General features: G+C 34.7%; 2 protein-coding genes across 3 annotated transcripts; both read left to right on the forward strand.

Annotated features, from left to right (window-relative positions):
* Window positions 1–259: 259 nt before the first annotated feature.
* LOC133318479 (cold shock domain-containing protein 3-like) lies at window positions 260–1,340 on the forward strand. Of its 2 annotated transcripts, XM_061520486.1 has the most exons (3): window positions 260–647; window positions 765–893; window positions 951–1,340. In XM_061520486.1, the coding sequence occupies exons 1-3, from the start codon at window positions 299–301 to the stop codon at window positions 1,064–1,066; spliced, it is 594 nt and encodes a 197-aa protein (XP_061376470.1). In that variant the 5' UTR covers window positions 260–298; the 3' UTR covers window positions 1,067–1,340. The 2 variants fall into 2 exon arrangements, with proteins under 2 accessions (XP_061376470.1, XP_061376469.1); XM_061520485.1 differs by having other exon boundaries at window positions 260–1,340.
* A 7,772-nt stretch (window positions 1,341–9,112) lies between these two features.
* LOC133318481 (thaumatin-like protein 1b) lies at window positions 9,113–10,985 on the forward strand. Its single transcript, XM_061520488.1, has 3 exons — window positions 9,113–9,176; window positions 10,071–10,758; window positions 10,847–10,985. The coding sequence occupies exons 1-3, from the start codon at window positions 9,113–9,115 to the stop codon at window positions 10,983–10,985; spliced, it is 891 nt and encodes a 296-aa protein (XP_061376472.1).
* The last annotated feature ends 677 nt before the right edge of the window (window positions 10,986–11,662 follow it).

The raw sequence follows: 11,662 nt of genomic DNA on the forward strand, positions 1-11,662 counted from the left end.
AAAAATTAAATACCAAAGTAAGACATTTCTAAAATATAGTATAATTGCTTTTAATCTTAATTAAAAAATCATATTAAAATTTTACATTATTCATAAACCATATAATATTATTTTTTGTTTTATTTTATTTTATTACATACAAAACCTTAAATTATTATTAATTATAATTAATTATTAGTTGTCAGGCTTTGGTTTTGATTTGTTGATCCTTTATATATAGATTCGGTGCTCACCTCTTTGCCTTCACATATCACATCACTACTGTAGCTGTTTAGGGTTTGTTTGCTCTCAAATCGGAATGGCGGAAGAGAGATTCACCGGCGTTGTGCAGTGGTTCAACAATCCCAAGGGCTTTGGTTTTATCAAACCCGATGATGGAGGAGAAGATCTCTTCGTTCACCAATCTTCCATCAGATCCGAAGGCTACCGAACCCTTCTAGAAGGAGATCGTGTCGAATTCGCCATTGCTACTGGCGACAACGACAAGACCAAAGCCATCGACGTCACCGGTCCCGACGGCGCTCCTCTCCAGTCCAGGAAGGACAACTACGGCGGCGCCGGAGGTCGCGGCGGTGGATACGGATTTGGCGGTGGATGGAGGGGCGGCGATAGGCGCAATGGCGGTGGCGGAGCTGGTGGTGGCGGCTGTTATCATTGTGGTGATTTTGGGCACTTGGCTAGGGATTGCAACCGGAGTAACAATTCCGGAGGTGGTGCATGTTACAATTGTGGCGAATTTGGGCACCTTGCGAGGGATTGCATGCGGGGAAGCAATAGCGGCGGTGGCGGTGGTTCCGGCGGTGGCAGCGGATCTTGCTATAGGTGTGGTGGGTTTGGGCACATGGCGAGGGATTGCGCCACTGCTAGGGGTGGCAATGGCGGTGGCGGTGGCGGTTGCTTTCGATGTGGGGAAGTTGGTCACCTGGCCAGGGATTGCAGCATGGAAGAAGGTGGAAGGTATGACGGTGGTAACAATGGTGGCGGTGGCGGTGGTGGAAAAAACACATGCTTTAATTGTGGGAAGCCTGGGCATTTTGCGAGGGAGTGCGTTGAAGCCTCTGGGTGAAGTGAAGTTTGGAGAGGAGAAATTACATTATGCAAAAAAGGAAAAAATGGTAGAATAGTACATAATCTCTTTTTTTTGTTTGCACCTTTTAATAGTTTATTGACTTTTTAGTCTCTCTTATTCTTCTAATTTCGGGGAAGTTATACACAGAATATTATGGCAAAAATTGTGGTTTTGGTTTTTGTCTCTGTTACTGGTTCATCACAGGCAATTTTGCCTTCCTTTGTGGTTTATTTCGTAGTTGATACTGCCTGCTAGATCTTGTTTCTGATTAATATAGTCTGACTTTTTTGTTCGAGAGTTCTTGAAATTTTAGATCCTCATTTGTTTGTCTGAAAGGTTCCTAAGATCATGGTTTTGATGTTTAATATGTAAATTAGACTGTAGTTTATGAGATATTGTGGAGTGTGCCCCTTTAAATAGTGGGCAAGATAAAGCACTGTGTGCCTATGCCTTTTCAAAGATGCATGTTTTGTGGGTTTGGACTTGATTATCGATCCTTATTAACATTAATTTGGATTGATACTTGCAACAATGGGAACAAAGATTCACTGTTGATGAAGATTACTGGTTGTTTCTTGTCCTCTGTAAAATCCCATTCTAATGAGTCTTGAAAACATTGTAAATAGGTTGTCACTAGTTTTTGTACATGACCTTTAAGTCTACACATTTCCCACCGTGTGCCCATTTTAAGCTCTTTCACCATTTCACTTCATATGTATAGTTTATGGGAAAAACACTTTCTCATATGACTCTTAAATTTGTGTGCAAAGTTTATTTTATTTTATTTGAGTCATGACGCTAGAAAATAATTTATATATTTGTAATGGGATAACTGATTCTTGGGCATTCGTCCCCTGAAACTTTATCTGGATCATGTTATGGGCTTAATATATTACTCGGCTGTTATATTCTGGCAAATCATTTGAGCTTCTGTTGGGGGATGAGGATGCATCTCCAACTGGGATTGTGTGTTTTACACTACTTTAACTAGTTTAGTTCTGTGTATTGTATTCCCCATCTTCCAATTATTTTGAACTTAAAATCTGTGAAATTGTTTCTCTTCATTTTGTTACTCTTATTCGTTGCTTAGGAGGAGTTTGTTCACATACAATTTAGTTTATCCATTGAAGCACGCATCCTACTTCTTTTCTAATAATTTTTGTTTCGTGCATAACGTACATTGGGTTGGGCTTGTGACCAAGTTAGATCTACCCGTGCAGAATCTGGGATACTGAACATAGTTGTCAATCAATGGTTGTGCCTGTGCAATCGATTGTGACTGCTATTCCTAAGTTACGAAATATGAATGTTATTCATATTTCCTTGTTTGACAAGCTGCCAAAACGAAATATAGCCAATTCTCTTATGTTTGTCTACCACGGTAATACTTGTTCACTATAGGGTTCCAGATTCAGTACATAAAAGACGATAGGGATCGAACGTGTGAATCGGAGCGGAATTGTAATGTGAATCGAATAAGGATGTGTAATGGATAGTCGTTTATTGTTATATTGAAAATGAGATTTGCCTTCATCATTTAACATGATCACAAAAAGACGATAGGGATCGAACGTGTGTGAATCGGAGCGGAGTTGTAATGTGAATCGAATAAGGATGTGTAATGGATAGTCGTTTATTGTTATATTGAAAATGAAGTTTGCATTCATTATTTAACATGATTACAAAAAGTTTTTTACAAACACAACATTTTGTGGGACTAGCATGTTTTGAAGAAAAAAAAAAATACGACACGCAAAACGATTCTCTATACAAAAAAATAAATAAAAAAATTCCAGATTTCTTTATTTGTGGTCTCATTCTTTCTTTTTCTCTCTTCTTGTTCTTTCTTTTTCTTTCTCGTATTTAAAAATAAAAAAATCCGAGATTGTTTACCTTTCTTATATATATACGTGCTATCATACTACATTGATAATGAAATTAAGAAAAAAAAGTTTTTTTTTTTAATTTTTTTTTAAAATAATAAATCTTATAAATTTAAATGGACGTACAATAATTAATGTAAAGATTTTTTTTTAATGTAGTCAACTAAAAAATATGATAGGGTCCCAAGAAAAGTTTTATGGTGGGTTCTTGAGAAGAAAAAAGTACCCTCAAAGTATATAAATGCAATCAAGAATATGTACGATGAGGCTACTACATGTGTGAAAGCTTGTAATGGAACAACAAATTATTTTTCTATTACAGTAGGTGTACACCAAGGGGTTCGGCTCAGAGTTCTTATCTCTTTGCCTTAATGATGAATGAACTAACAAAAGATATTCAAAGTGTCGTGAAGCACTTTGGAGTCTAAAGGTTTCACGGTAAGCCGGAGCAAGACTGAGTATATGAAGCGTGAGTTTTCTCTAGTAAGAGATGGAGATCAAGATCCAGTGCATCTACTTGGTCAAGAGGTACCTAAGAAAGATGCTTTTAGATACTTGTGATCAATTTTGCAGAAGGATGGTGAGATTGATGAAGATGTAAATCATAAAATCAGAGTAGGATGGATGAAATGGCGTTGTGCATCTAGATTTTTGTGTGACCGCAAAATCTCCTTTAAGCTAAAAGGAAAATTCTATAGAACAACAGTAAGACCTGCAATGTTATATGGAGCTGAATGTTGACTAGCACATAGACAACACAAGCATAAAATAGGAGTAGCAGAAATGAGAAAGTTAAGGTGGATGTGTGGTTATACGAGGGTGAATAAGATAACAAAATAAAGATATTCGACAAAAGGTAGAAGTAGTACCGATAACTGAAAAGATGAGGGAGCATAGATTGAGGTGGTTTGAGCACGTAATGAGACGGCCCCTGGATGCTCCCGTAAGAACAAAAGTTTGTTACCAAGAGCTTGACACAAAGAGATGTAGAGGTAGACCAAAACTTACCTGGGAAAAAAGTAGTTAAACAAGACTTAATGGAGTGGGATATAGATTGACGGACAATGTGTTTTAGGACGGAATGGAGAAAAACTATAAGCAAGGTGGAAGGTTAAACCCGTTGTTATTCATATATTCCAGATGATTATTTTTTAGTCATTTTTCTTTTCAATCCCCCTTCTCTTTCTTTTCCCTTTCTTGTCTTTTATCTTATTTCTCCCCTCCCCAATTTTTATTTTTATTTTATTTATTTATTTTTACTTATTTTATTCTATTGTTATTATTTTTATTATTTATTATTTATTTATTTTATTTTATTTTATTTTTTATTTTTTTAATTTTTATTTATTTATTATTGGGTTCATTTACCATCGACCCAATTAACTTGGGTTAAAGGTGCTGTTCATGTTCACTCAACTAAAAAATATGTGAACTAACATGTAATGGATGATTGTTTCCCTTTCTTATATATATGCGTGCTATCATACCATTTTAATCCTACAATTTTTTTTGTTTGTTTCAGAACTTGTGCATTTAAAAAACGATCAAAGGTCAACTAGTAATTTGCAAATTATGAAGTTGAAGTAAAATTGTTAAATACAATACAGAGAATTGCATTTTTCACCCGACTATGAAAAGTAAAATAATGAACACCTTAATTAAAATAGAAAAGTAAAAAAGTAAAATAAAAGTGATATCCAATTCACTTTCTCATAAATCTTAAAATATTACTAATAGTGAATACCAAGGAAGTACGGACACTTGTAAAAACAGGAAGAGTCGGGTCCGACACGCTCCGACACGGCGACACGCTCCGACACGGTGTCGGACACGCGGTTGATTTTTTTCGACACGTTGACCATTTCGACACGTAAATTTGACCGTGTCCGACACAGTCAAATGACATTTTCGTAATTTTTTTTATTTTTAATTTTTGATTTTTTTTGATTTTTTTTTTAATTTTTTTTAAAAAAATTTATTTTTTTAAAAAGTTAAAATATATTAATAAAGCTTCCACCTGATCATATCAATTTTATCTTTTTGTCTTTTTTCCCCTTAAGTAGATAAGAGATCATCTCAGCATCATTGTTGTCAATTCCTACCACGCTCTTGTTGTATCTTCTTCTCTCTGATCTCTCTCTAATATGATTTGATCTCTCTATCTGATATTATATCTCTCTCCCATCCCAGTTCTTATTTTTTTTATTAAAGCTTTCATCTTTATAACGTGTTGATGAGTATTATTAATTTAGTTTCATTTTTTTTGTTAAATTATTAAATATTAAATGAAATATACACTATATAAATTAAAATATTATTTAATATTAAAACGTGTCCCAACGTGTCGAAATCCATAATTTTTTAGGATTGACGTGTCGGAGTGTCGTGTCGTGTCGTGTCACGTGTCGTATCGGTGCTACATAAGTGAATACTATCTTAGAAGTAAGAATTGATTATTGATTAATAAAATAATTTCTAACTCTTCGAAATAATTTATTTCTTTTCTTTAGAATGTTGTGAAAGTTGCTATTAGAGGACAAACAGTATCTCACATTTTTTTGAACGTGTGTGCTTTTAAACAAATTATTTATTATTCTGTTTGAAAAAAATAATGAAACAATTATTGAAAAACGCCATTGTATTGCTTATTGGTTTATGACATTCATAGTAGGAAGCATGTAGTCAAAAGGACTTGGCAACTTTCAAGACAAAGAGAGCCAAGGACAAAATTTGCATGAAAACTAACAAGTATAAAGTAAATAAGAAAACATTATATAATCGTCAAGTATGTGGATCAAGTGACGTAGGATTTTTGTAGCTTAATCAGTAATTTTTAGTTTAGATCTTAGATATGTTATATATATATTTAAGTATAATTTAAGAAATATAATAAACAAATTATTTAAAATTTATAAAAATCTACATAAATAATTTAAAATAATTTGAATTTTAAAAATAAAAAATGATATCCTATCCTATCCCATAAACAAATTATTTAAAATTTATAAAAATCTACATAAATAATTTAAAATAATTTGAATTTTAAAAATAAAAAATGATATGTATTATTTTTTCAAAACAGTCAAATTATTCTTGAAAAATATATATTCTAATTAACTAGATTGAAACTGGTAATTTCAAAAGAGAACTTTCCAGCTGACCTCACCTTGACTTCATTCTTCATTTTTATGTTACCTAAAACCTATGATGCACAGACAGTGACACGGGACATGACACGACATGACACGTCGACACGTTAATTTTAAAAAATGTCATATTTCGACACGTTGGGACACGTTTTGATATTACATAATATTTTTAATATATATAATATAGTTTATATTTAATACATATAACAGCCCATAATAAGTCATATAACTAATCAAATATTCAAATTTTATAACATAAATATAAACAAAAACAATTTTTCATACCTTGTTAATTTTTCATGTTAAATTTCATAACAGAGAAAAATTAATTTATAAATTATTTTTCATGTTTATTTAATAAAATAATATTTTATAAAAAAATGTGTCGGATGCGTGTCAGAGCGTTGACCGCGTGTCGAAAAAAGTTGACTGTGTGTCGAAAAAGCATGTCAAAATGTGTCGGAGTGTTGACTGCGTATCCTCTAATGTTGATCGCGTATCGAACACGCATTTTTTTAAAAATTTAAGGTGTCGGTGCTTTGTTGCCTAAAATTGATCATGGCAAGTGGGTGGTGAATTCATGATTTGTGGATATTTGATTTATACAAGAAGCACTTTTAAACTAATGATAAAAATTATTATGCTTCAAGCCACGAATGAATTATTCCTATCATTAGAGGTGAGAACATCTTTAATTTGTCAGGCGGGTCATGGGGGAAGCCCGTGGCGGGGCACCACTAATGAGCTAAGTTACTCCAAGTACACCAAGTGGGTCCGACACCAAGTGGGTCCGACACCATGTCTCAACCATTGTGTTCATGGGTCCTTCCACTTATATGCGCTCCCCCTCAACTGAGTACTCCTGGCCCAAGTACTCAACCCGCCTCCTAGCCAATCACATAGCTAGCTCGAGCACAACCCGGCTCTGATACCACTGTCAGGCGCGTCCAGGGGGTAGCCCGTGGCGGGGGCCACCACCAATGAGCTAAGTTACTCCAAGTACACCAAGTGAGTCCGACACCACATCTCAACCCAAAACCTTAAGGCATTGGGTTCATGGGTCCTTCCACTTGTATACTCTTCACTTAGCCCATTAGCAACCAATGTGGGACTCATCACACTTGAATATCCCAACAATCTCCCCCTCAAGTGTGAAACCCACCATTGATTTGCTCCCCCCTCAACTGAGTACCCGAATACCCGAAGCGGAAAGTACTCGAGCCCAACCCGGCTCTGATACCAATGTTAGGCGGGTCCAGAGGGGAGCCCGTGGCGGGAGACCACCACCAATGAGCCATGTTACTCCAAGTACACTAAGTTGGTCCGACACCACATCTCAACCCAAAACCTTAAGGCATTGGGTTCATGGTCCTTCCACTTATATACTCTTCACTTAATCCATTACCAACCAATGTGGACTCATCACACTTGAATACTCCAAGATAATTTACTATAAAAAAGAAAGAAAGAAAAGCCGATCATGGCATCAAATTCACAAAGTTTGATGTCACGTTCCGCATGGTTGACTTATTTCCTTATTTATGGTAAATTATATAGTAGCTATATATTAAAATTGATTTATAAATTATTTAAGAGATTTTTCAGCACAATTTTATGTATTTGAAATTTACAATAATTAATTATTAAAATAAAAAATTATAAACTAATATAAAACAATATATAAATCAAATCTTAAATCGAGAAACATAATACTAATATAATTTGTAAATATCTTAAAGAATTCTCAACAAATCCATTTTATTTATTTAAGATTTACAATTGATGATTATTAAAATATGAAATTATCAATTTTTATGTTAAAAATCACTAATCAAATCTTAATTGATTATTAATTAAATCAAAAAACATTACACGATATCCGTCCGCATACAACACTATTCTTGATTTTTTTCAGAATCCTCAATCGATGTTTTTATAGGTAGATTCATTAATTGGATCTGGATCTTACGCAAAATAACTCAAATATTCACTAAAATTCTGACACTTTTTCGACCTGCACAGTGATCTATATATATCTCATGTTCACACAAGGATTTATGCACGCATGTATCTATATCTAGGGGTGAAGCTGGCCGGGCCGGCCTACAGGAGCTTACGGCTCGGCCTACATCAGGCTAGACCTGACCTAGTATATTTTGTATAATAAGCCGGGCTCGAGTCTTAAAAAAACCTGTTTATAAGTCTACAGGCCGGCCTATATTGTACTATTTATATTAAATAAAATAAAATAAAATAGAGTAAGTATGCCTTGAAGAAAAAAAAAGATATAAATTTAATCAATTGCAATTATTTATAACTTAATCATATTCAATTATATTTTAATAGAAATTAATCTTACTTTATTTCTTATATAGGAGGAACCAACATCTCAACATGTTAGATTGTGTATATGAATATATTAAAATATTTTTGGCAGAGGTTATACTTACTACATGCATCATGATGTGTTTGTTGGATTCATGTAGTTATTTTAATTTACATAGTAAGGATTTGTTTGTTGGATCTGATGAAATATATGTTATTTAATTTGAGCATTTTGCTTTTGAAAATGACTTAAATGCATATTGTATTAGTTTTGTTATGATTCATGATTCTGTTTGGACGTTGAAATTATGATTTTTGGTGTAGCAACATAATTTGAGTACTTTGTAAAGTTGATTCATGGTTCTGCTTGGAAGTTAAAAATTAACAGGCTAACGAGCCAAGCCAGGCCATTTGTTTTTTTTTTCATAAACGGGTCAAACCAGGCTAACAGTTAGACTCATACTAGGCTTGGGTCGGGCCAAATTGAAATTTTTTAACGTAGGCTTGGACTTTTCGGGACAAAACTCGGCCCAACCCACTTTAACCCCTATATATATCTCATCTTTCATCCCCTCTCTCTTTCTCACTCCGCAAAACCTTGTTTCATATAGCATCCAACTCGAGAAGCCAAATTGCTCCATCCATAATTTACGTTTCATCGTGCATTAATGTGCCGTTTTTCAGCAATGGCTGCTTCAACTCAATTTGCTCTCACTTTGCTCTTTCTGTTTCTCTTTCAGTTCCTAACAGGTGATTTTTCCATTCTCACATAAATATCATATGTATGTTAATTACAAAAACTACTATAGCGATCCAAGAATTTTGGTTAAGGGAGGAGAAATTATACATATTTTAAAATTTAAAATGAAAAGAAAATCAATTTTCATGTAAGGGGACAAAATTATATATACACGTAGCAACATATAATTTAATATTATAGATATATAATGTTCACGGTAAACCGAAGCATATAGCAACATGTAACTCTTTGTTTTCGTTTAAGAATAATGTTAACTGTTATCATGAGGGGGGTGCACTATATACATGTAGCAACATGTAATTTAAAATTATATATATATATATATATATATATATATATATATATATATATAATCTTAATTGACACCAAATAAATGTCAATATAATTATGATATATTGGGAATTACATAAAAAAAATCATTTAATTAATCATTAATTGCCAATAAATGATAATCGATGATTGGCAGAAATCAACGGTTAGGATTTGGTGTCAAATTTCAAAATTTGACACCGGTGTCAAAGGATCATATCCCTATATATATATATATATATATATAAGAGGAGTGTTATACTTACTATTTTTTTTTACAACCATATATTTTAACACCGTTGATTTTCGGCAATCAATCAACGGTTATCTTTTATTGTGAATTAATAATTAATTAATGAATTTAATTTGTGAAAATTATACCCATTGATTGACGGAAATCAACCGTGTTAAGATATGGTTGTAGAAAATTGTAAAAAAAAAATTGTAAATATATGTTCGTTGTGAACCCTTGCATATAGCAACATAACTTCATGTTAACGAGTAACTCTTTGTTTTCGTTTAAGAATAACGATGCAGATAATGTTCAATTTTTCATTGTGTTTTGTTTTGTACAGGTTCGAATTCAGCCACATTCACAATCGTAAACAAGTGCAGCTACCCCGTTTGGCCTGGCATTTTGACCGGTGCCGGAACGACACAACTCGCCACCACGGGTTTCGCCCTGCAACCTGGCGGGTCCAATGCTGTCGCAGCGCCCACCGCCTGGTCAGGCCGCCTATGGGGTCGAACCCTATGCTCCACGGACTCCACCGGAAAATTTTCATGCGTCACGGGAGACTGCGGCTCCTCCGTCGTGGAATGCAACGGAGCTGGCGGTGCCCTGCCCGCAACACTAGCGGAGTTCACCTTGAATGGTGCAGGGGGAATGGATTTCTATGACGTCAGCCTGGTCGACGGCTACAACCTCCCAATGACGGTGGAGCCGCATGGCCTCGGCGGGAACTGCACAGCCACGGGTTGCGCGGTGGACTTGAACAAAGGGTGTCCCACGGAGCTAAAAGTGATGACGGCGAGTAATGAGAGCGTGGCGTGTAAGAGCGCATGTGAAGCTTTCGGGGATCCACAGTATTGTTGCAGCGGCGCTTACGGGACTCCTCAGACATGCAAACCAAGTTCCTACTCGCAGTTCTTCAAGAGCGCTTGTCCACGCGCTTATAGCTATGCCTACGACGATGGCACTAGCACCTTCACTTGTGCCTCTGCTGATTACCTTATTACTTTTTGTCCTGCAAACTCCAAAAAGTAATTTACGAGTCTACAAGTTTAATTATAATAATAAAAAAAAAGTTGTTTTTAATTTATTAATGTTATTTGTTTTTCAAATCTACAGGAAATCCCCAATGGAGGGGGTCAACTCCCCAATGGAAGGGGCCATCTCGAGAGGGCATGTCCAAGTAGGTGGGTCGGCGAAGGTCATGGCAGTGGTTATTGGTGCTGTTTTATTGGCAAATTGGGGGCAACTCAATTAGGTGGTGCAACGAAACGAACACTACATAGGTAGTTGAATACCTGAATTTGATGGGCAATGTGGCTATGCCTGTTTGCCTAATATTATACAATGCCAATGTCTCCCTCACTCACATTTAGAAGATTTTGCGTTTGTATTGGCTTTTTAATAAAGCTCTTTTTATCACTTCCTTATTTTAAAAGTACTTTCTATAAAAGTTACAGCTATTTAGATTTTTAAAAAAATATTTGATTTTTGAAAAAAATATTTGGCTTTTGACTTCTGCTTTTTTTAAAAGTTAAAATTTTTAGCTTCTGAAAAAAAGTAGGTTTTTGACTTTTTTTTATGATTTCTGCTTTTTTAAAAAACTGGCATCCAAACAGACTTTTGTCGAGAAGAGCTTTTTTTCTCTTAAAAAAGTAGCTTTTGAAGAAAAAAAGCTCATCCAAACGGGCTCTTAGAGCACGTACTTTTCACTATAAAAAACAAAAAAAGAAGAAGATTTAGGACAGAGGTATCATTCATCACCCGACCCACAACCCCAAACACCCATAGAAGTCACATAGTTAGCACCATTCAAAGGAGACACATCTAATTGCCTTATTTATTGTGTATAAGATTATTACATCATACAATTTTTAATTATATCATTTTTTGTGAGAGCCAAAGTTATCTATATCTTTTATTTGAGTCCTAGGG

Source organism: Gastrolobium bilobum, unplaced genomic scaffold (genome assembly GCF_033153095.1).
Source record: "Gastrolobium bilobum isolate Gb01-03AN ecotype WA unplaced genomic scaffold, APGP_CSIRO_Gbil_v1 utg158956, whole genome shotgun sequence".
Classification (NCBI taxonomy): Eukaryota; Viridiplantae; Streptophyta; class Magnoliopsida; order Fabales; family Fabaceae; genus Gastrolobium; species Gastrolobium bilobum.

Excerpts from the sequence above, each read along its gene's own strand:
- LOC133318479 (XM_061520485.1), top strand. The coding sequence starts at position 299 with ATGGCGGAAGAGAGATTCACCGGCGTTGTGCAGTGGTTCAACAATCCC.
- LOC133318481 (XM_061520488.1), top strand. The coding sequence starts at position 9,113 with ATGGCTGCTTCAACTCAATTTGCTCTCACTTTGCTCTTTCTGTTTCTC. Across the intron at positions 9,177-10,070 it reads TCTCTTTCAGTTCCTAACAG|GTTCGAATTCAGCCACATTC; the intron begins GTGATTTTTCCA and ends TGTTTTGTACAG. Across the intron at positions 10,759-10,846 it reads TGTCCTGCAAACTCCAAAAA|GAAATCCCCAATGGAGGGGG; the intron begins GTAATTTACGAG and ends TCAAATCTACAG.